General features: G+C 43.1%; 1 protein-coding gene across 5 annotated transcripts in view; it reads right to left on the bottom strand.

Moving 5' to 3' along the window:
* Window positions 1–5506: 5506 nt before the first annotated feature.
* The window catches only part of ELMO1 (engulfment and cell motility 1), a 497188-nt gene continuing 477185 nt past the window's right edge, over window positions 5507–25509 (bottom strand). For all 5 annotated transcript variants that reach the window (XM_058677989.1, XM_058677988.1, XM_058677992.1 and 2 more), the window contains 3 exons: window positions 21455–21537; window positions 9014–9091; window positions 5507–6853 (listed from right to left, as the gene is read on the bottom strand). In XM_058677989.1, coding sequence (XP_058533972.1) covers window positions 6653–6853; window positions 9014–9091; window positions 21455–21537 — 362 coding nt within the window. In that variant the 3' untranslated portion in view covers window positions 5507–6652. The remainder of the gene's footprint in view (window positions 6854–9013; window positions 9092–21454; window positions 21538–25509) is intronic.

Here is a 25509-nt window from a genome sequence, read left to right as displayed (position 1 = left end):
GTGCATAATCTGGGAGTGGGAGTGGCCTGGGAGGGAAATAGTGGGCTCCCCCCTCTTGGGTTACCACCCCCCACGGGAGGGCATGAAAACTAGGACAGGGGCTAGGGTGGCTAGACAGACACCCAACAACATTCGTGAAGGCTGGATAATTGTGCTGGTTAGATGCAACAAGGTTTTAATATCCATTGACATGTATGAGAGCAGAAGGGGATGTGGGACAGACTGGACTAGTCTGCTACACATACTGGCAAACCAGGGTAAGGGGTGCGCCTGGTGGGGGTTACTGTGGGTCGCTCCGACTAGGCTGCAGCTCCCACTGGTTTATGTGAGGGCTGAGTATGTTCTGGGCAGAACCAGGCTGGACTGCAAACACCCATTGGTTCCAGTGGAAGACAGCACTGGAGACAGAACCAACCCAGCAATTGCAACCACCAGCTGATTGGGGCAATGGACTGTGCCGGGCCCTGTTCTTGCTAGTACATACAGGAATCTGGTCTGGGAACACCTCAGTTTCTTTGGGGATCCCCCCAATCAAGCTTCCGGAGTAAGAACCCTAACCATCAAAAGACAGAGGACAGAACAAGTCCATCAACCACCTCAGTTATATGTTAGCAATGAAAATACTAGGCAAATGGAGACTCTATGATAGACTATGTCAATCAGTGGATTCTCCAACGACCTCATCGTGCCTGGAGTGGTGAGAGTGGCAGCAATTCAGAACTGTTGAACTATCAAACTACTTGAGCAGGACCCTCGGAGCATGCCCCACTTCTGGGACCTGGGGTGGGTGGGAGACTGGGTGGGGCTTCCCCCTTAAAATCCCCTTTTACATCAGATATATTAAGGAAATAATATGGAACTAATTGTCTTGCCCATCTTCCTGTAGTGCTTGAACCTTTTTACCCTAAGTATGTCAAGATTGTCAAAAAAAAAAAAAAGATAAGACTGAACATCAGATACTATCTATAGAGGAAAGAAATGAGCAAACGTGCTAGCTTCAGTACACTGTAGGGCCTGCCTGACCATTCCATTAATGCAGGAAGCTACCTTTTGTAAGAGTTTTCTTTGCAAAGATAAACATGAAGTGAGGAAGCTTTAAGAGACGGAGGCTGGGAGACTGTGGGAGACTAGATCCTCACGGCACCTAGCGTCTGCATCAGAGGTTCTGAAGGCCTGGTTTCAGTCCTGGATATACCCCATGTATTTCTAAAACTCTTTCTCAGGTCATTCCTTTCCTGGTTGCTCCACTCCCAAACCCTTGTCTGATTGTTCTATCTCTTTGTCCCTAAACTTACTCCAGGGCCCAAATGGACCCTCCTTTAGTGCCTGTTCACTGTTATCCCTTGAGGGGCTGAAGGTCAACATTTTTTATTCTGCAAAACAGAATAGCAAACATTACCTGCTGAGAGATCTCTATGAAAGGAGACAGTTCTTCTATCAGCACATCTTCCCAACAATTTCAATTCAGGCAGGGAATGTTTTCTTACGAAGGAATAAAACTTGTACAAAAAATCTAAGAAAAATGAAGAAAATGAAAGCTCCATATTGTAATTTTCTTTCTTATTTACACTGACTCTCAGAAAAATCAGACTGATGTTTTACATTCGAGCGGAACAACTATCTATCATGTTTCTTGTGGAATGATTTCTCTACAGATCTGAATATATTCCTATTACATTTTCAATCAAAAGAAGCACTTAACTTGATGTGGTTTTTTCTTTACATATACATACACAGTTATTGCCAGAAAAAAAGCTAATTATATTAAATGCAAAGTTTAGGGCATATTTTGATATGGAATTATACTATAATTTAAATTATGATTTTATCGTATTTTCTCTAATCTATGATTCAAAAGACATGTTAAGGTTACTAATGTTCTGATCTTTCTTTCTAATGAAACAGGCTGAGTTGGCTGAGGCATGTCAACTAGGTTATGCTAAAAACCCTGCACTTTGAGACCTCCAAGGGTAACGAAGGACAGGTGGGAATAGGGAGAGCCAGACAGGGAGAGTGAGAGGGCAGGGGCTTTGCTTCTGGATGGACAGCTTGCATATATAGTGCTGCCAAGTCGTGAGGTTTACATTTTATGAAAGGAGAGGCTCACAGTGTCTCACTTGCCCTGTTTTATTTTTCTGCTTGGAGAAGTCCAATACGTGCACACCATCTCATGTCATTATCACCCCCTAAAATCTCGTGTTCATCTTTCTTTTCTGATTTGGACACCAGCCTGGCTATCAGTGTAGGCACCCCTTCCAGCTTGGCGGCCTTCTGGCTCTCTCTCTCTCCCTTACCCCCAGTTTAATCAGATTTCTGCTTCCAGCTCATTTCTACATTCCTGACAACTTGTGCTTTCCTCTGTATTCCCATTGCTGATATCAAAATCTGGGTTCAAATGGTTCTTGCTGGGAACTACCTCACTAAACCCCTTGCCAAGATCTCTGACTCCAATTTCCTCCCATTCCAAACATCCCCCATGTGGCTGCTTTGTTTTTGATATTTCTGAAGGGGAACTCTGATGTCATTTCTTTTAATGCACTCTTTCGTTTTTAGGGTACTTCTCTGGCTTCTTTCTCTACAGTGTTACCACTCTCTGCTCTCCCCTATGTATCCTACATCCTAACACACCAAATCCTCTCACGTTCCTGAGTAGGCACAGGTCTTTATGAGTCTAAGCTCTGCTTATAGTCTTGGGCTTTACCTGCAAAGTTCATCTCTTACATACGTGAACATCTTTTCTCTTTTGTATTTTCTTTATAGAGACAGAGACAGACTCAGACAGAGCCCTCCCATCTGCTGGTTCACTCCCCCAAATTCCCACGTGGATGAGGCCAGCAGTTCAGAACTAAATCTGCAGTGTCTCACATGGATGGCTGGGACTTGAGCACTGAGCTCCCGCCTGCTTCTTCCCAGGGTGCTCATTAGCTACGGAGTTAAAAGCAGGGACTGGATTTGAACCCAGCCACTTCATGTGAACTGCAGGCATCTGAAGCAATACCTTAATGCAATATCCCATGCACACCTAAATTTGAGACCTAATCTGAATTTCTACTCTTGTTCTTGTTTGTTTCATTCTTCAAAGTTGGTTATACCTTGTTTTATTGCTCCTCCTTTGCAAATAATCATACAATGTCATTTGTCAAGCTATGACAGATATTTTAAAGCATTATTATTCATTTGCAAGACAGTTACAGAGAGGAGGGGGAAGAGAGCGAGAGAGAGGGAGAGGGAGGAGGAGGAGAGGGAGAGGAGACCAGAGAGTAAAACAGGTATCTTACATCTGTTGGTTCACTCCCAAAAGGGCTGCAATGGCCAGGGCTGGTGGGGGTGAGGCCAGGATCCAGGAGCTTTGCTTTGGTCTCCCACATGGGTAGTAGGATTCCAACTGCTTGGTTCATCTTCTACTGCTTTACCAGGTGTAATGGCAGAAAGCTGGATCAGAAGTGAGCAGCATGCCCGTAAGGGATACTGGTGCTGTAGGTACACCTCCACAGTGTTGGATATCAGGCTTTTTGGTTTTATATTTGAAAAAAATGACTTGTCTTTTACCTCATTTAACAAATTTTTTTGCAATCTCTGTGTTAAGTTCTAATAGTACTTTTGACTATAGAATAGATGTTTTATTTCAAGTCAAACATTTATGTTAGCTCTAAGATATTACATCAAAATGATTGGGAAAAAAAAGGGCATGTCACCATGGACATAAGCTGTTTTATTTTCATGTAAGCAGGAAGGTATGGCATGTTTTAGCATATAATTGGAAGTTAGTTTAGAATAGACTTGCAAATAGATTCAATAAACATTCAAATTTATACTTTTTCTTTCACAACCATTAGCTTTGTCTACCTTTACAAGTAGTCACAGTGGTTAGACAGGGCAAATTAATTACCCTTCCTTGTGGGTTCTAAACAAGAGTAAATGGTCAATTTTATTTCATGTACAGCTGACTTGGAGAAGACCACCTGGCTATAAAGTTAGCCTTCCTGCTTCACGTCTGCCTTGGACTTGGCTTGTCTTTTCAGACTTGTAATCCGTGGGCATTTGGAGTACAGCTAGTGGGTTCAGCACATGGGCACAAAACTTTGGACAACCTCAGGAGTGAAGACTGGGCAGCCATATTTGGGTAGCAACCCTTGACCACCTAGCCACAAAAGGACGGACTATGGAATAATGACGATGGTATCTCAGGGCTTGCCAGGCCAGGCAAGGAGACTCTAGCATGCCATAGATGAATGTCCTTTTCACTAGTCCTAAGAGGGTTTGTTTCAATGTGATATATCACAACAGGAGTGCCAGAGAGGGGATAGCTCTTTCCAGTTGGTGTCACAGGCCAGATCAATCTCTTAAACTCAGAGTTTGGGGACCGCAGACATTTTGGGTCAAGCATTTTCCATCTTCATTAATGAGGTCTTCTGATTTATAATGCCTACGTGAAAACAGCTAGGACTCTTTTTCTTGAATTTCAAACATCATTTAATCATGATGATGGGTAGATCAATGAATGTGCCTTACATGAAGGACATACACATTAATAACATCAAGCTGAGTAATAAAGGAGTTGTTAGCTTGACCCTAGGTGAGACTGCCCTTCTGGGAAGAATGGCTTCCTGTGACTGACGATGGATGATGATGGACCATGATGGAGATTTTGCTGCCATTTTCTGGAGGGCCCTGGCCGAGGTCATCTCAAGCCAGGTTAGTCTACAATCGCACATCTTGATAACAATAAAGACTTGTCACCTACCTTTCTATAGTACGTACTGTGAGTCCAAAGAGGCCTGCGCCACCCTGGCTCAGTTCCACATACTTGGACCCTTCTCTCATCCCATACAGCTTTGCCCTTGGAGTTATTATCCGCTTGATAATTGGAACTGACCCTAGATGACTCCTTTGTTGAGTTCCTACTCCTGAATGTATTCATTCACAGTCGGATTTCTTTTAGCACTGTGATTTCAGGTCTATGGGTTGCCATTCCTTTTCCTTGCCAGACATCCACCTTCATGTCATGTGTTCAACCGGACCAGTTCTGTACATCCTATGAGGGTACTTCACAAAGCTCACAGAGAAATGAAATCAGGAGGCAAAACCATTTTAAGAAACTCACGTGTGTGTTTTCCCCTTAAACATACACTTTCATGAACTTTGGAAGACCTCTCAAATAACAGTGAGGAAGAAAAAAACAAACATTAAGAGAGAAAGTCATGATAAAAAGCCAAAAATGCAAATGAACAGGTCATCTTATTATACAGTGAGTCTGCTTTTCTTGGTAAACTGGCAAGGTCTTCTTGGAAGCAAAGTTCTTGATTGATGCTCAGCTCTTGGTGACCTGGCAATGGCTGAGAGTCCCCTGGACCATTGTTTCTGAAACGAATATGCTCTGGACCACTTGATTTGCAGCAGGTCTGGGATAAAGTCCAAATTTTCTGTTTCTAATAGGCTCCCAGGTGACACCAAAGATTGGGTAGCAAGAATGCAAGTTACCAAATCAAACCACCAACACCCCAAGTCATCATAATTGATTTTATTCCACAGCATGTTGAAGGGAATGTTATTCTGAGGAAGATGTTTGGAATTAAAATAATTAAAAAAATGAAAAGTACACACATTTAGGTTTCTCTTCTTTTCATTAAATATATATCTGGCAAAAAAATGTTAGACTCTTTTGTACAAAAACAAAGCAAAACAAACAAACAAAAAAAACTAACCCCAAACCCTTGCAGATTGTAAATACCTGTAATAATTACAACGATGTAAACTCAGATATTGGGGCCATCCCGTGGGCCTGTGTTACAGCAGGACTCCTCAGGAGAAGGTCACACCGAACCCCTAGAGAGCAACAGCCTGGCTTAGAGGCTTTTAGGTTTAGTCCATTGAAGACAGAGCGTGACTACCATTTGTGCTTTCAGCTAAGAGGCTAGGAGCATGTGTGGAACTGGGAAGGCAGGTCTGTCTGGGCTGGGGCAGGGAGAAAACCCAAGACTAGCTAGCGGTCACGGTCACAGTGCAGACGCGAGGTGGGCATGGGCCCCTGCAGACTATTTCTGGGAGAGCCAGCGCTGGCGAGGACTACAACGAGGTGGGTGCTGCTGCTGTTCTAGGGACCAAGAGGACCAGGACAAGGTCATGGTGAGCATGGAGGAGAGAGATTTAAAGAGTTCTCAATCCAAATGGAACTGGGGGTGTGAGTGGACCCTGGAGAGAAGAGGAAGGTTGTGGTATTTGGTCCGAACGGCTTGGCTTTATCTCTTCCAGATCTGGGCTCTGGGGTTCTCCTCTCGGTTATGGAGGGCATGTTTCGGGGGCAGTCTGGAGTGACTGGCTTTCCTACTCTAGGAAGGAAGCGGGTAGTTAGGCTAGAAGGGCCCCTTTGCTCTCTTACTGGTGGTGACTTTTCTCTTGTCCTACCACTGGACTACAGCAGTGGGAAGTGACCTAAAGCAGTGGAATCTAGAAACAAGAGTCAGGGAGGTGAGCAAGACACCAGGCAGGGGCCAAAAATTGCTGGGGCCAGAGCAGAGGCTGAAGGAAGTATTGACCTATAGCTTCCCTTGACTGAAAGAGGCTTCTGAGGCGTGGGCGTGTCCTCATTCCTTTCTCCTGTTAGCTATATTTTTCCAGTTTGGGAGGGAGCGCGTATCCAGGCCCCACCACTTCAGTTACAGTCATAGACAAAGTCGTAGTTGCTGGGCTCCTTGGGGATGGGTGGGGGTGCATCAGGGATCTGGATGTTTTCCAGGTCCAGGAGGCGGAGCTTAATCTCCATGCTGAGCAGCGTGTCCAGGTCATTCCGCGTCAGGTCGCTCATCATGTCTTTCCCAAGTAGCGCATTCAACCCATCTGTCCAGATACAGTACTGGCAGGAAAGGGGAGGTAACAGAGATCGTCACTGGTGGTGATGACAGAAGCAGTAAAAACAACAAATACTCCGTGATTACTTAATGATGTGCAAGGCTCTGGGCTAAGTGCTTAGCCTACTGTCATCTTTGATGTTCACACCATGTGTGTAAATTTGACACATTATTATCTCTTTTCTATAGAGCAGAGAACGGAGGCTCAGAGAAATAATCAGGAACTCAAGCAGCAAGTAGAATGGGTAGGATTTGAACCAAGGCCATCTGATTCCGGTGCTTATGTACTTGCAAATCAGAGTGCGTTCCTAAGCAGCCAGAGAAGTGAGTTCTTCTTGACAAGAGCACAATGTGTGTAACATGCCCCTGGGGAGTCGCACTCTAAGGTACTGGTGGGATCTGTCCTGACACTTCGGGACCAGAGGTGAGGCCACACTTGGCTTCGTGGTCCCTGTTTTAATGAGCTCATCTCTGACTGTCCTGTGCATTTAAGAAGGTCTGCACAATGACACACGTCCCCCACCCAAAGCCAAAGTGCCTTTGTGCTTCTCAGCAGAGAGTTAGGAAAGAGCCTTCGGCTGCTCATTTGCCGGTGGTGGAATGCTTGACTGTGCTTCTTCTCCTTTTTGCTTTTATTTGAAAGGTGTAGCATTAGGGAGAGAGGGAGAAAGGGAAAGAGGAAAGAAGGCAGGAGGGAAGAGGAAGGAAGGGAGGGAGGAACTCAGTGGTTTACTCCCAGCAGCTGCAAACCAGTTCTGGTGCCTCTGGTCCTGCATTTATACAATGGAGAGAATACTAGTTTGTTTCTTTCAGAGATACGTGAAAATCCATTTAATGGTGCCCAGTACAGAACAAGCTGGGCTAGTCGTCAGTACTGATATTCCTTACATTACTAAAGTATACAGTTTTGGAAAGTCCTTCTACCCTTCTGTGATATTATAAAACTAAATTTGTATTTGATGGGATGATTATGAAAACAGTGAAGTGCTAGGTACAACAGTGATCTGAAGAAATCACAAGTACTCACAAGTGCCTGGCGGTCCTCTCCCTGCCTCCTACGACATCAACAAGCAGTGGCATCAATTTGGCAGTTCCAGAGCATGTATTCCTATCTGGACTTAATGCACACTGGGGAAACCAGCTCCATATTGATTTAAATAACATGAAAGGTTCTACTATTTAAAGTAGGTTTCTATATAGTTCTATACATCTTGAACACGGTAGTCTGTGTATAGCCACAATTTCATTTAAAAATACAACAGGAGAGATGGTATCCATTTAGAGAAAGATGAAGACAAAGTCTTACCTTTATGCAAACTAAATGTCAAATGACACAGAATTATATTTAAGCACCATTCTAAATGCAGGATTTGTATCTAATCTTTCCTCCTTCTCTGGGATGTACAATTTTATTCAAAAGCTTCAAACCAGAGCAAACTGATTGTATTGAATAACTTCTAAATGAGCTAAATCTCCTAGGGGAAATGGGGTACAAAAGTCAGATTCTATTAAAAGGTTTCCTTTCTTTCTAAAAGCTGTTTATGCAACTGCATGCAAAACAAAAATTTGAAGGGTATCATCTAAAAATAAAAATTTCAAGCATGATGCTGGGCTTGAGTTGACAAGAAAAAAAAGTGAAATCTTCCACAATTGGTACTTGATTTTACAAATGCATTTTCCTAGGTTTATGCTAAATGTTTTAAATGCATTCTTCAAGAAGAGATACAAATTACATTTATAACAAGATGTCAAAAGGCAATGAGAGCATTCTGAAAACAACATCCCACTGGCAGACAGCCTTAGCCCTCTTAGAATGGCTTTGAGAAATTTGCTAGAAAATCTACCTCATCAGATGTTTTAAATAATAGAGAACTAGTTTATCTTGGAAAAATCCAGACTAAAAACTAAACAACCAAGGAAAACCCAAGCTCTGGGATATTAATTCAGCCTTTGTCTTGACCATGAACTATCATCAAGCTACTAAGAAGTTAACCTGTTGTAACTGGAAGTTTTAAAAGAAATCTGACTTTATCCCAAATCCACAAGATGTTCCCTTTGTTCCTGATTTTCTCAGGCAGGCTTTAAAAAAAAGACTATTTTTCTTTCTTGTTTTTGTAGGGCAAATATAGCACCTTCTCACAAATGAACCCCTCAGAGACTCTCACCTCATGCTTGTCAGGAGCGATGAAGTTCAGTTGGCAGTTGGAGTCATACAAGATGGAGAAAGCAAGTTCAAGCACCTCCTACGAGACAGCAGAGAAGCACATCACTTTAAGGAAAACTGGTACAATCGTTTTTGTAGTTACGATGCTACTGGTTGAATGTGAAGTAGAGCCTGCGCCTTAATTAGCACATGGGGCACCAAGGAGACTGAGACAGCTACATGCATTCCAAGATTCACAGTCAAACTCCTGTGTACTCCAGCACACCCAAGCCACTGCATTCAGGTCTCATAACAGTTCTGAGCAGCAACTGGCTTCATCCCCCTCCTACAGGGCAAGGCTTAGAGAGTTCTGTAAGTTATCCAAGACCACACAGTCCCAGAGATCTGTTATCCTCCTTTCTTCAGCATCTCCCTTCTAGAGGGACCATGCAAACAGGGGGGAACGCTGACTGACTGAGTAGCACTAAGGGATGCGCTGCCTTCTGCCACAGCCCTGTGGAGTGTGAACTGCCTACAGCAGAGAAGCTACATTGGAGGTGAAGAGTTTTTTAGGGGAACCCACCATCTTCATGTCTTTCCTTTGATTTTTGACCTTCTGTAGAGCAAAGGCTATGCAGAATCCAGATTTTATTTGCTCCAGGCTGCAGGTTACAAGGAAGAAGCATGGGCTCTAGGGACAGAACACCTGGGCACCTGGCACTTTCATTTCATCAGAGCTGAATGTCTCGGTTCAGGCACTCAGTGTCATGTCCCATACATGATTTAAAATGCACTTAAATTGTATGTGCTGTGCTGAGGTTGGGCACAATGGCCACTCTACTGATCTGAGCAGTCAGTAGGTAACTTCTGAATGAATAGAGTTGTAACATCTAACCACCCCCATTGGCTCCTGATCAGGAAAGGAATGGTCAGGTGTACCCACAATAGCTTTTGGCCTTGCTATAACACAAACGCTCGAGCATGCCAGCTTCTTTTATTAAGCAACACTGATGACTATCCCCTCTCTGGCCGCAACTCATTCATATCACTATTCAACACCTTGCCGTGGAGCTTTATTTCTTAGGTGGCCAGATCCTCTGACACCATTCTCTGCCTAACTATTTGTCTTTGGCCAGTGTCTCTTAGCAAGTGTGCCCGGAAGGAAGATGGGAGGCAAGGAGATGAGATTAATGCCACCAGAGTTCTAATGGATTAGAGTCCTTGCCCGTGATAGCCAGGTGTCTGTTCCAAAATAGTCCACCATCAACTATTTTTGGCTCTCCTAGAGTTAGGCTGTGTCTATCTGACCTCCAACTGTCTCCTCATTAAGTAGGAGCAGCTTCTTCTTTAAGGCTAGCCCTTCCAATATCTCCCACTCAGTCTCCTCACTCTGCCAGAAATAGAACTGAGTGAAGGACAGAATGCTGAGTCATGGGATGGGGAGCTACTTGGCAAAAATAACCCTCTCCTCTCATTTTCAATCTTTGTCTTTTCTAGCCTTCCAACTAGTCATGCCTGGTGTAGATGATGAGGTGATAAACCTACCCAAACAAAAACAAATTTTCATCCAGTTTGGCCTCTGTTTCCAAACCATATTGTTTGTATCATTAAAAATATTTTACATCAATATATGTGGGAAGGAGAGGAGGGTGAGCTAGTAAGCAAGGAAGGGAGAGGAGAAAGAGGCGGGGGAAACAGAGATAAAGAGAAATATATGAATCTATCCATGATTCACTCCCCCAGTGCCTACAATAGTCAGGGATGGGACCAGGGAATAAATCCAGGAGCCAGAATTCAATCCAAGCCTCCCACGCAGGTGGCAGGAACCAAATGATGGAAGCCATTACCGCTGTCACCTAGGATCTGCACTGCCAGGAAGCTGAAGTCAGAAGTGAGGAGGTGGGACTTGAAATACGACATAGGGACACTCTTCTGGAATGTTACAATTTGTAATGAAAATGGTCATGGCCTTACCAGTGGGACCACACAGTCATACTATCCTTCAAAACAAACAAACAAGACCAATAAGGGGCCCAGCGCAATAGCTTAGCAGCTGAAGTCCTCGCCTTGATTGTGCCGGGATCCCATATGGAAGCCAGTTCTAATCCTGGTGGCCCCACTTCCCATCCAGCTCCCTGCTTGTGGCCTGGGAAAGCAGTTGAGGACGGCCCAAAGATTTGGGACCCTGCACCCATGTGGAAGACCCGGAAGAGGCTCCAGGCTCCTGGCTTCAAATTGGCTCAGCTCCAGCCATTGTGGCCACTTGGAGAGTAAATCAGAAGACAGAAGATCCTTTCTGTCTCTCCTCCTCTCTGTATATCTGACTGTTCAATCAAAATAAATCTTTTTTTTTTTTAAAAGACCAATAAAGTAAGACATCGTCAGAACTAAGCATCTAAGTCCTGGGGTTACTGCCAACAACAAAAATTCAAAAGCAACTAAATGTTACATCTTTTTATCTGTAGGAAAATTATGAGAAACTAAACACCTCTTCCTTGGGATATTGAATGAATCACAAATTAGCGACCAGCAGCAACTGAACTGGCCAGCTATTTAGTACGGCAATCATTACGATCTTGTGCTAAGTGAAACGGAGAGGGAGAAATGAGCAGTATGTACGCCATGATGACGGCTGCACAAATGCCAACCTGTGGGCAATGGGGTTGCAACAAACACGCGAAATCAAAATAATTCTGTTGAGATGATGGACTCATAGGTCATTATCTCTTCTCAAGTCTGTTTTTCAATAATTTATTATACTCTTATTTTGTACATTCATCAAACTGTTCTGTGATTGTCAATGTTGATCTCAAGGAAAACTTCCTAACTAATTTTAGAGCCATCCATTCAGAAGAATTCTCTGACTGAGGAGGAAGGAGAGGATGAGGGTTACTTGTACACACCGAGTCAAGGTTTTACAGCAGCATCTGGTGAGTTGTAGAAATAAACAGAAAGGGGTGATCTTTCACCAAGGCCTTTCTGGCTGACCTTGGATAACACCTGCCACTTTGCTCTGGGCTGATCACCAACCTGGGATGACCACTGACATCCAGCGGGATCACCACTTTTGCTCAGATAGGGTCTCTGGCCTATGTGCTGAAATCACTGGAGTGGACAGTGTCAGCATGGTTATTTCGGTGACACTTTCTGTTCTGCAGAGCAAGAGAAGACAGAAGGAGGAGGGGGCTGTGCCAACTTTGAGCTTTGCCCTTCTATGGTGTATACTGCTCAGGATGGGACTGATCAGAGTTGCCATGACCTAGATTCCTGATAAGCACAGGCAGGAAATGGGAAATTCGTGAGAATGTCAATCCCCACTTTAATTTTACCCAGGCTGCCTGGGAGGGGGTGGGAGGAATTAATTCGCTGAACCACACGCCTGCGTTAAAGGGTGCTCTTATTTATAATGGGTTTTATTGATGTCTCTGGCTTGCTGTCATTGAGTTGCCAGTGGAGGTCAGTTCTTCAGCGCTCGGTGTATGGAAGCTGCACAGCCGGGAGCGATGGTGCCTCCTGGGCTAAGGTTCCAGAAGCTGACACCTGCCCAAACTCCGCGAGCCAAGAGAGGAGCCAGGTGGTGGTGGAATAAGCTGTCAGGAACTGGGTCAGCATCCCCTCAGGGGCTTCTTGCTGCACACCACAATACTTTGTTAGCTCTGGGGCTTTGCTGCTTACCACAAAAGGTCTTTGTTCACTCTGGACTTAACTCCTTTACAACTTACACCTCAGGAGCCGCTTTGCTTCATTTTTTGTACCACTGAGGCACACCTATCACCTTGCCCTGGGGATCAAGGCCTAGAGTTTGGTGAAGGGGAAGGCATCAGAAACTGAATAGCCTTACATGCCCTGGAACCTCTGACCCCTAAACTCAACCCTGTGACCTTGGACAAGACACCTGGTTCCAGGGGATGCTCAGAGAAATAGCAATATTGATTGGAGTTCTACCATCTTCTGTGGGTCTAATAGCAGACTAAAAACACAATAAGGGAGTTTTCTGTATATAACAAATGGTATGCTGCCCATATACATGCTGGCTGCTGTTCCCTGGTTTGGGATAATTTATTACATTTAGCATCCATGCCCAAAATTTACCTAACTATGCTGGTTCTTCATCTATCCAGGTCAGCTTGAAGGCAAAGTATTTGGATGAGAAATACAGGATAAAATTTGGCATGTGTGTGGGTGCTAAATGGTTACAAAAATAGATATCATAGCTACAGTGGCAATGCTTTCATCTATATACCAATGAATTTGAGTTTCTAGTCCAGAAGGCAAAAATCTCTCATTCATAACATAACAGGAGAATGATTCCTCAGGTGGCTACAACCTTTTGTCCCACTGTCGTTTAGTATTAGTGGCCAACAGTTCTCCACTCCTCTTCTTCTTCCTGTCCCTATCTATTCTATACTCAAAATCCAGTATTTCCCAATAAGAGGATTTGACACATGTGCACCTTTTCACAGACTATTACTCTGCGTGGAAAATCTCCGCTGACATCCCCCACTCACTCAGGCCAATGCCTTCTCATAGACCCAGCTTGGATGCCATTGTCTCTTAGCATTTCTCAACGTTCCTAAGCTCCCCTGTATTCATATTTTGGGTGTATGGATACAATGAATTATCACTGCATGTTCATATGTATGCACTTAAAAAAGCGCACAGAAAATTGAATTAGAAAGTACATTTATTTTCATGTAACAATGTTTGAAATCCTTATTATCTTTCATACTAGGCATTTTCCATGAACTTTTTTGAAGATACTTTATTTATAAAACTTACTTCTTGGACACCTTGGATCAGGGGCCATGCAGTATTTATGTATGGATTCCTAGAATCTGATACAGTATGCTTACTGAGTGAATTAGTGAAAAAGTAAATCTGCATAAATGGCATCTCATTTTACCAGGATTTTTGTTATTTTTTAAAGCTTTATTTATTTTTATCAGAAAGACAGATGAACAGAGACAAGGTGAGACTAAGAGAAAGATCTTCCATTGGCAGGTTCACATCCGAAATGGCTGCAATGGCTAGAGCTGAGCTGACTCAAAGCCAGGAGCTTCCTCTGGATCTCTCATGTGGGTGTAGGGTTCCACGGACTTGGGTATTCCTCAGAACATAAGCAGGGATCCGGATGGGAAGTGGAGCAGCTGGGATATGAACTGGTGCCCATATGGGATGGTGGTGCTTCAAGGTGGAGGATCAGCCTGTTGAGCCATGGCACTTGCCCCTAGACCAGGTTTAAAAGGGACCTGTGTGGTGGCAATCCTCAGCCTGTGGCACTGGCATCCCCTATGGGTGCTGATTTGAGTCCTGGCTGCTCCACTTCTCATTCATCTCCCTGATAAAGGCCTGGCAAAGAGCAGACAAGGGTCCAAGGCCTTGGGCCCCTTCACCTGCTTGGGAGACCTGGAAGAAGCTCCTGAGTGTTGGCTTCAGATCAGGCCAGCTCTGGCTGTTGCGACCACTTGGAAAGATGGAAGATCTCTCTCTGTCATTCTCACTCCCTCTGTAATGCTAATTTTTCAGTAAAAAAGAGTTTTTTAAAATGCATGGTAAGAATCCTAATTGAAAAATGAAAGCTGGATTCTGGCACATGAGAAGATGCAAGGTTCTCCTATGCCAAATGGTGAAATCAAGCAAGACAGCATCAAATTTCATGAGACAAGTAGCAAAAATGTCCAACTTAAAGTACATAGCAACCAATATACTCCCTTTATAAGTTCTAGGGTTTGAATATAGAGTTTTTAGAAATCAACATCTTCCAAATGAATTTCCATCAACCATGACAATTCTTTCCAACCTCATTCTGAAATTTTCCAATCTCCATGAGGGATCCAGCACCCTGGTCTCAACAGAAATGTGCCTGCTGCACCAACCTGTGTCCCACACCTTGGGCTATAAGTTCCAGGAGACCATTGCCACATGGGTCCTGGTCTACTCTGTGTTCAGAGCTCTCTCTAACTCAAGCCCTCCAATTTGATGAAACAATGGACTGCCCAGATAAACAAAGGCCATTGTGGTAGACACATTGCGGGGACAGAGACCAGTTCTCTTCCTCTTTCTATTCCCAGGCCTTAGACGGTACCAGGCATATCAGCTAATAACAAGATCCTAAGTTACTAGTCCTTTGTTATTCACCAAGTTTCTAGTTTAATGCTAACACTTCAGTCTGCCTTGCCTAGGTCTTATGTAATAGCCAAGAGCTCTGTGGCACAAAAGGCAGAAGCTTTTCCCAAACTGGATAAACTTCCTGAACAGCCAGTAACATGCCTCCGCTGTTGCCCACCCAGCCTGTGCTGACAGAACATCCAGGGAAACATTTTGGTCAACTCTCCCTTTAAGGAGTGGATCTCACCTTTCCTATCCAGATGCCCCGAGCAGAGAGAGCTGGCTCCAGATTGTGATCTGTAACTTCTCTCATTTTAACGTCCTTTCATTTTTTTCTTGGCTAGTCGGCCTAAACACTTGTTTTTTTTTCACTTTTCTATTAAATCAGCCTTTTGTTTTCTGTTTTGAACTTCATTATTTCTACTGCTATATTTGTACTCTTCTTTTTGCCTGCTGTGCTGTATGGTAGAAATCTTACTGGTTTTATATTGTCTCTCTTACTTACTTTAAATATCTTTCTAAGTATTGCGTTCACTGTGTCCCATACATTTTGATCTAAATAGAAATTTTGTGATTCTTCTTAATAGTTCTTTGAATGATGGGCTATTTAGAAAGCAATGAGTTTTCAGATAGTTTGAAGGTTTTCCAGCTATGTTTCTGCATTTATTTCTAGCACCAGGAGCTGTCACTGAGGTGCATAAGTTAAGCCACCACTTGTGACATCAGCAGCAATACTGCAGTGCAAGTTCTGGTCTCAGTTATTCTGCTTCCTATCCAGTTCCTTGCTAACACGGCTGTGAAATCAGTGGGTGACAGCCCACATTCTTGGGCCCCTGGCATCCATGTGGGAGACCAGAATGGAGTTTCTGAATCTGGGCTCTGTCCTGATCCAGTTCTGTCTGTTGAGGCCAATTGAAGAGTGAATCAGTGAGAGATCTCTGCCTTTTGCTGTGGCTGATTTCACTCTCACTCTTTCCCTGCCTCCTACATTTCTCCCTCCCTCCCTCTCTCTGTTGCTCTGCCTTTCAAATAAATAAACACTAAGAGATAATTTTTAGCATAATTCTATTGTGATCTCAGAACATACTTTGTGTGATTACTGTTCTTTTAAATTTGTTTATCATCCTGAGGGTAGTCTCTCTTAGTGAATGATTCCTGTGATCCTGAGAATTCTATTGTTTTTTGGTACATTATTTTATTAATGTCACGTGGGTCAGGTTGATTGATGGTGCTTTCAGGACATCAACTATCCTTTCTGATTTTTCTGCTTGCTTGATCTATTGATCACCGAAGAGGGATGTTGATGTTTTCAATATAATAATGGAATTGTCTATTTCTTCGCTCAATTCTGGAAGTTTTTAAATTCATGTGTCTTGATGCTTTTTCCTTAAGTCTATATATGTTTAACAATAATAGGTCTTGGGTCCAGCATAGTAGCCTCATGGCTAAAATCCTCACCTTGTATGTGCGAGGATTCTATATGGGCACTGGTTCAAATTCCCGGTTCCCATCCACCTCCCTGCTTGTGGCCTGGGAATGCAGTCAAGGACAGCCCAAAGCCTTGGGACCCTGCACTCATTTGGCAGACCCAGAGGAAGCTCCTGGCTTTGGATTTGTGCAGCTCTGGCCATTGTGGATGCTTCGGGAGTGAATCAGAGGACAGAAGATCTAACTCTGTGTCTCTCATCTTCTCTGTAAATCTGATTTTCCAAATAAAATAAAATTAAAAAAAGCAATAGGTATTGTTGGAGACTTGTGTCCTTGATAACCCTCTTTATTTTGAAGATCAATTTGTCTGAAATTAACATAGGTACTTCACTTTTCATTTGATAAGTCTTGTGGCATGTCTTTCTCCATTTCATTGTTTTCCATCTCGCCTTATCTTACATTTAAAATGGGGGCATCCTGTTATTGTATTCAGTCTAACAATCTTGCTCTTCGAGGTAGTTAGATTATTTACATTTTAAGTTAGAGTAATAGGACCATATTTGTACTCTTTCCTGTTTCGTGCATTTCTTTTGTTTTGTTTTCTGCTGTTAAAAACTTGAACACTTTACAAATACATCTTATTCATTTACTAGTGTGCTTTAACTGTCCGATACAGTCTTACTGTTTTCTTTTTGCTTTTATGCATGAGAGAGAGAGAGAGAGAGAGAGAGAGAGAGAATGAGAATTAACTATTGCATGCTCCTATCCACTGCTTCACTTTCCAAATGCCCACAGTGGTCATAGTTGGGTCAGGCACAAGCCAGGAGCAGAAAACTAAAACTGTGGGGGACAGGAACTCTGTTATCTAAGCCACTACTGCTGCCTTCCGGGGTTTCCATTAGCATGATGCATGATGTTGGAGCCAGGTATCAAAGCCAAGAATTCTGATATGGGATAAAGGCATCTTAAGGGGCATTTTAATCACTAGGTGAAATGCTTACCACAGCATTATTATTTTAAATGAAGAATAGTTTTTAAAGAATTTACAGTAAGAAATCAATATTTTCATTTTACCTTCATTTACTTTTTTTCTGCAATATAAACTCTTTCTTTATATGGGTGCAGGTTTCTGACAGATATCATTTTCTTTTTGGTTGAAAAAATTTTCTTGATATTTCCTACAGAGCATGTCTGCTGGTAATAAATTCCCTCATTTTAATTTAATTTTACTTCATGTTGGAAGAGTAATTGCATTAAATATGGAATTCTATGTTGGTTGTTTTTTAACATTTTAAATATAATAATTGCATTATCTTCTTGCTTGCTTTGTTTTGGTTGAAGTCCACTCTGATTCTCATCTTTATTGTTCTACAGGAAATGTGTTTTCTCTGGTTTATTTCAAGATTGTCAAGTTTGTTTTTTCCAGTCTGGACATGATATGTCTAAGTGTGTTGTTGTCATTTTTATTCTCCTTGGAGTCCTGCAAACTTCCTGGATCTACGATTTGATCTCTGTTATTAGTTCTGGCAAGTTCTTGGCCATTATTGCTTTGGTATATATGCTGTTCCATTCTCCTTTTCCTCTGTTCTTCCAGTAACACACGTGTCATACCTTTGCAACCATCTTATAATTCTTTGATGTCCTGTTCTAATTTATTCATCTTTTTCTTTCTGTATTTTAGTTTAGGATGGTTCTACCAAACCACACCCAAACTCATTTATTTATTCAGCCATCTCAAGTCTACTGATAAGGCCATCAAAACCATTTTTCATTTCTGTGTTTGTCAACTTAGATTCCAGATTTCAATTTCTATTCTTACATTACATGACCAACTTGTTCTTGTATCCTATCTACTTTTTTCATTAGAGCCATCACATTATTTATTTATTTATTTATTTTTTAAAGATTTATTTTTATTGCAAAGTCAGATATACAGAGAGGAGGAGAGACAGAGAGGAAGATCTTCCGTCCGATGATTCACTCCCCAGGTGAGCCGCAATGGGCCGGTGTGTGACGATCCAAAGCCGGGAACCTGGAACCTCCTCTGGGTCTCCCACGCGGGTGCAGGGTCCCAGTGCATTGGGCCGTGCTCGACTGCTTTCCCAGGCCACAAGCAGGGAGCTGGATGGGAAGTGGAGCTGCCGGGATTAGAACCGGCGCCCATATGGGATTCCGGGGCGTTCAAGGCGAGGACTTTAGCCGCTAGGCCACGCTGCCAGGCCCGCCATCACATTTTTAATCGTAAGTATTTTAAATTCTCTTACAGTTTCAATTTCTGCAACCCAATTCTTATGATAACTTTGTTTTCAGACTGCATTTTTGTATTACTGTTCTGGAATGCCTCTACTTAACTCCTGCAATCTAGATATGTTCTAGATATATCTAGATTATCTAGGAACATAATAGGAAGTAAGATAAATAAACCTCCAGAGAGATGATTTGTATTAAACTGGCGATGATTTGGGCTATATTTATGTTTACTCCAGTAGTAAAGGCCACAGTCTTTACGTGGCTCTAGTCTGCTCCTTTCTCTTTGACTATCAGGTCTCTGAAGACCTTTTGGCTCTAATGCACTGTTTCTAATTTGGGGGTTTTGCTGGAGTGATGGTAGGGCATGGGAGAGGTTCAACATTCTGTAATCCTCCAGTGAACTCTACACTTCCGGGGTCTTGTATGTTGGACCTTCTCAAGAGTTCCCCAGTAGCACAGATTTATGCCCCTGTCTCCAACCCTTTTACCCTGGCTGCAGTTTCCAATCAATTGCCTCGAGAGCCTGAGGTTCTTCACCATGTCTTCCCCACCTCCAATCCTACTGTTGAGACAGGAGGGCCAACATGCTCTGCAATCTCCTAATTGGGATAAAATCCTGGAAAGCAGGACTTTCTTATGAAGGCTCTGGCATACCTTTTTTATTTTAAAGATTTATTTTTATTGGACAGTCGGATATACTGAGAGGAGGAGAGACAGAGATCTTCCATCTGTTGATTCACTCCCCAAGTGGCCGCAACGATTGGAACTGAGCCGATCTGAAGCCAGAAGCTTCTCTCAGGTCTCCCACACGGGTGCAGGGTCTCAAGGCTTTGAGCTGTCCTCAACTGCTATCCCGGGCCTCAAACAGGGAGTTGGATGGGAAGCAGGACCACCAGAATTAGAACCAGTGCCCGTATGGAATCCCGGCACGTTTAAGGCAAGGACTTTAGCTGCTTTAGGCCACTGCTTCTAGCCTTTGCCAATCTGAAGCCAGGAGCCCAGAGCCTCTTCCAGGTCTCCCACAAGGGTGCGGGGTTCCAAATCTTTGGGCTGTCTGCGACTGCTTTCCCAGGTAGACCCTAGACAAAGTACTTGGGTTCTGCAAGGTTGCTTCACTCCTAGTTCTGTCCTCACCTTCTCAGAGTTAAATATTTCTATTGTTACACATTCACCCAAGTTCTTTCCTGTACAGCTGCAAGTGTTAGATAATCACAGAGACCTAGGTTGGAGCTGAGCACAGCCCGCCCCTAAGGAGCTCTCTGTGGAGGGAACACCTGACATGTGGAACATACGGCGATCCCTGTTGGTACTGCTGTAAGTCGGCCCCATAAGAGGCAAACTGTGGAAACTGGAGGTTTGCTGCTATGGTGAGGGATCCTCCCTATGGAACCTCATGAGCTTGACAATCACTGGGTCCCCCATCATAGAGAAAACAGAAGTGAAACCCCCCCTAGAGGTGCTGTGTAACACATTACCCGTAGATCCTGGTTATTTGGGCAGGTCTTTCCATCTTTACACTTATTATTTAAGTGCATTGAATCTTGTGGTTGTGACAGCCCTAACATCCACATTTGGTGGATGTGAGGTGAGTCATATTTATGTAACTGAAGAAGCACAGATCTTGAAAGCAGCCCCCTTGGCTGTGTCTCCTCTCTGTTACTCTGAACAAAGATACGGCCATCTGAAAAGAGCTGGACAGAGTTACAGATAAGAGTGCTGTTTCTTTTAACCCTGATTGATAAGTAGGATGTGCATTTTTTGGTTTTCTTTTTAGATACAAGGCAGGAAATACAGAATAATGTGTTGATCTGTGTGGCATTTGGAGTACCAAGGCATCTGGAACATCCAGATAAAAAAGGCTATATACCATGGATGCTTTGTTTGTCACAAGATGCCAGGAGATCTAAACAAATAGTTGCTTCCCTGATGTTCTCTCAAGGGTATATTTCAGTAAATTAGGGGCAACGGAAATTGTCTTTCCAGATAATGTACCCTAATCCCCAACCCCCCAGCCTGGACCCTCTGTGACAGAATGGGAACTGTCTTGATGACAGTGAGTTGATAAGCCAGGAAGGGGATGGTGAGGAATGCTGCAAAGGGAAGGGGGCTTCAACAGCACGCACATTTGGGGAAATTTCCTCCTTTTTGAGCCAGATCTGAGATGGTCCACCATTTTACTGTCCGTGGTTCTGAAGAATATCCACCCCATATATTTCCTGTGATTGTTTAAATCAGCTGATCCTTGCCCATTCTGGGCTTCATGGAGACCAAAGCAATGCTAGTATGGAATGATTTTAGCAAGAGAAAATAAAGAGATTGGAATGGGAGAAGAAAAAGGAGAAATAAATAGCAACAGGTTGGGATAGGCCCTGAGAAGGATGTAAGTAAGGAACTTAGGAAGCTTGAAACTCCAGAGATTAACAGCTCCTAGAGGTGGGTGGAGACAGAGAGGAAGTGGGAGAATGGCAGAGACAGTGAGAATCTGAAAAACATTCAGGGAAAGAATCAGGGTAAAGGCTGCAAAATGAACCAGGCAAACAAGGCAAAGCTGTGTAAGAGATGTGCAACTAAACATATACACATGCACACATGCAAACACAATGCTGTAACAGAGGGCAATCAAAATCACTCGCTGCACTGTGAAGACAGACGATTTGCAGTAATTTGGAAATCATACCTTGTTTTGTTTAAGGGCACCTTTCTCTTTCATATGGGGGCAGTCCTTTCCCGTCACGACAGCTTTGATATCTGCCACCGGCACTGCAATTCATAAAAGGAAATGGAAGTAAGCACACCCTTGAACACTTAGATATTTGTGAAGATGTTGCCACAGTTGTCGCTCTCAGGAACTGTGAAAAGAGAAGAGCAGTGAAAAGAGGCAGAGACGTGAGATGGCATTCCAGAGTAGAAATGAAAACAGACGGGGTCTTTGACTCAAGGTGGTTCAACCTCACAACAGTGCAAAACCAGATATGCATGTCGTAGAAATTATACTTTGCATTCTGAATTTCGGTCCTTTTCCCCCAGGCTAACGTTATGTGGTATAATCTTCTTTCAGAGACGCAGAGCAACAGGAGTGAATGTAGTTCCCAACAGACCGTGACATCACGAGGAAACAAAATGTATATTCTGTGATGTGACTTGTTGTTAGGCTGTGATGACTGGTAAGTTAGATATGATAAATGTATTTTTGACCCGAATGTATTTTCAGCTTATGATCCATTTGGGGGGCCACCACCATATGAGGAACATTCTTATATGTTGGAAAAAGTATTCTTGGAGAGAAAGAGCTATGTCTATAAGTAGAGTTGGTTTCATTAAAATAAAGATCTAAAAATAATAACAGCCCAGGGTTTGGTGCAATGGCTCAGTGGCTAAATCCTTGCCTTGCATGCACCAATATCCCCCATATGGGTGCTGATTTGTGTCACGGCTGTTCCATTTCCTGAAAAGCTCCCTGCTTATGGCCTGGGAAAGTAGTGAAGGATGGCCCAAAGCCCTGGGACTTTGCATCCATGTGGGACACTTGGAAGAAGCTCCTGGCTCCTGGCTTTGGATTGGCTCTGCTGGGGTCATTTAGGCCATTTGGGCAGTGAACCAGCAGATGGAAGATCTTTCTTTCTGTCTCTCCTTCTCTCCATCAATCTGATCTGCCTTTCCAATAAAAAGAAATAAATCTTTTTTTTCTAAATTACACTCTAAACATGTTGGGAGTGATGCATTAGAGCAGCAACTGATAACAGTAGCAGTCAACAGTGATGTTAATCATGATATTACAGAAGGACTTTTGGGCGCCAGGAGGTACGGCAAGTGATTCATACACATTAGTGTGTCTTGCTACATCATCCGCATCTATTCAGTTTCAGACTTTGGACAAGTAAGGGGAAGCAGTCTTATCTCAAAAATTTGATTCTAAACTGTTTCAATTTCACTTTCCAAAGCCTCAACTATCTGATTAATTCTCACAATTCTGGGAAGGATATTCTATTATCCTGATTTTACAGGCTGTGAAACTAAACTCAGTTCCATAAAGAGAACCTTGCTTCCTGATAGGGGATTCTTAAATAATGCAGTTAGATAAAATGATGTTATCTTCTGTGTTTCCCAGGACTTGGAGGAGGATGAGAAAAGATATGTAGAGGTTTGTGCATTTAAAACTCTTGTTGATACTGAGAGAGGGAGGGGGGAGAGAGAAAGCAGTAGGACAGTTTGGAAATTTAACTTACAAAATGCAAAGTCATCTATCCCTCTCTAACTCCCAATTCTTAAATCCCACATGGGATTGTGAAGCTAGGAGCATGTACTCTTACTTGGCTTCATCGGGTGGGGATTTAGGCTTTTGTAAATGCCTGAGTTATCTATTCCTTAGGCTCTTTGGATGATGAATATAATTAGAGATTTTATAGCTAATCTTAACATAATTTTACTGGAGAATTAGGTTGTAGGTGTCATGAAGATTAAATTGACAAACTATTAGAATAAAAGAAATGGAAACCCTCTAAAAGCGAACATTTTCCAGGCACCCTAAAATATCTGATTCTATTGGGATTCCTATAGTTCTCTGTAACCCTAAGAGGAGGGGGATTGTGATGGGTTCCTCCAGCAATCTCTGCAGGCTCACCGCTTCCTCCACAACACCTGCTCCTCCAGGCTGCATTCTAGATTCTAGATTGCTCTGGTGGCCATTTCATGTCCAGAATGTCAGGAATGTCTTACTTTCATCTTTTAGCCGCACGGAGGACTCCTGCAAAAGCTTTGCAGTTACAAAGAGTCATGTGACTGATTCTGACCAGTGACATGTGAAAGGATGTGCTATATTTTTTTAGGGGACAGCAATAAGTCTATGTCTTCCAACCTCTCTCCCCTCAGATGGGGGAACGGAAGGAGACATACATTGTATCCAGATGGTCTAGCTGTGGGACGGCAAAGCAAGCTGTTGGTTCACATTACTGACTGTGGGCAGCAGCCCTCTGCCAGCCTGTGTAAGGAGCATGATGTGGGTGAGAAGTGAGCTTCTGTCATGCTCAAACCACTGGGATCTTGGGGCTGGCTCCATAGCACAGCAGTGCAGTGTTCGGATTTGTGGAAATTTTTACCTAAGACTCCCTTTTCTGCTTTTCTTCCCTAGCCTCTTTGAATCAGAGCCTGCCTGGAGATGGCCGCTTTGACTCCTGAGCCAAATTTTAGGCAAGAAAATGGACCTCTGTTCTCTGCAAATCCATGTTCAGTAACCTCAGATTGGTCCCACTTCCCTTTTCAGCTGAGCTGGCTACCCAATTCACTACCTTAAGAGGGAACATTTGGACACTTGGGAAGGTGGTTTATGTTTTAACGGCAAATGTATCACTGAAGTGATTTTGAGATATAATTAGCAAAGTCAATGAACAAACTTTAATCTTCAAATGAAGTTTGAATCACAAGTTCCTTGTAGAAAGTCTTTTGTTAGAATATATCACATGGCCAACGACCCGTACAGTGCGTCTATCAGGGACAAACAGGAGGTTGCCTCTTGGCTTTGAAAACCCATCGTGTGGAACAGGACAAGAGTGATAACAAACATCTGTCCTGGGGTCAGTTGTCAGATCTCTAATAGGAAGGCTTCAGGAAAGAAAAGGCACTTTTCCGCTGGGTTTGGTGGTAGTACATATTTCATGCTTTTTATATGTTCTGTGTCCCATTAGGGGACAAGCTGCTGTATCTCTCATCCTAAAAATACAGTGCAGAGTTAAAGGCTGCTTTTTTTAAAACATGATTTGTCTCTAGATGCACTGGAAGATTAGGGGCGGAAAGCTAACACGCTTCTGTAGTTCCAGGAGTAGGCACAGAGGGGTCAGGTGCACACCTCTCAAATCTACTCTGTAAAGAGGCAGCAGGGGCTCTTGAGGATTTCAAAGCCAAGTCAGCATTTTGATCATTTATTTTTACAGAGGAGCAAGATAAAATTGTGGGGTCCAGAGACAGGAGAATAGGGGTGGGGGAGGAATCTCTATTACCACACCGACTTCCTGGGGTCTGGCTTCATTCTACCAAATTTTTAGCCTGAGTTGGATTGAGACCATTTTGACTTAATGTTGTTATTTTATGGATGGAATGACAGATGTTTGAAAAAACAGTATTTAAACTTACTAATGTGAAGGAAAAAGCTGTGTTTCATGCTTTCTTCCATTCCATGTCTAGGATTTGGAAGGGGAAAGGAGTCATGAGACACAACCTCACACATGCTAGTCCGGCTCCAGACATGTTCAGGAAATTCTTCTATTGCTAAGATAGGTGGAAAAAATTTAACTTGAACAGGAAAAAAAAGTCCATTGGAAAAAGAGAACATGTAGCCACCAGTGGTGGAAGTCAATTTCAGGCAGAAACCAACCCCAGAAAGTGGCCAGTGAGCCTAGAGCACTGACTGTGTGCATGGCTCCTCAGAGAAGCACCAGTGTGGAGCTGTGCAGGTGGGATGGCAACCTGCAGCATGCTGAGTGCAGAATCTCACTGCTCTGACAGGTCGGGCATGCAGCATGCATTTATTGGTAGGGCCGTGCCTCTGGTGTTAAGAGATTTACCAACTGTCCTACCAGTTGGAGTTTAAGTTCTCAGAGTCTTAGGTTCCAAGCAAGTAACAAAAGATACACTATCATATGAGATTTTTTTTCCTGAAAATTAACTCCTAATGTTGGAGCCAGCATCATTGTTGGCTTTAAAAATATTTTAAATTTATTTCTGTTTGAGAGGCAGAGA

The sequence above is a fragment of the Ochotona princeps genome, chromosome 20 (assembly GCF_030435755.1).
Source record: "Ochotona princeps isolate mOchPri1 chromosome 20, mOchPri1.hap1, whole genome shotgun sequence".
NCBI lineage: Eukaryota > Metazoa > Chordata > Mammalia > Lagomorpha > Ochotonidae > Ochotona > Ochotona princeps.
This window is presented reverse-complemented; position numbering and strand designations above follow the sequence as displayed.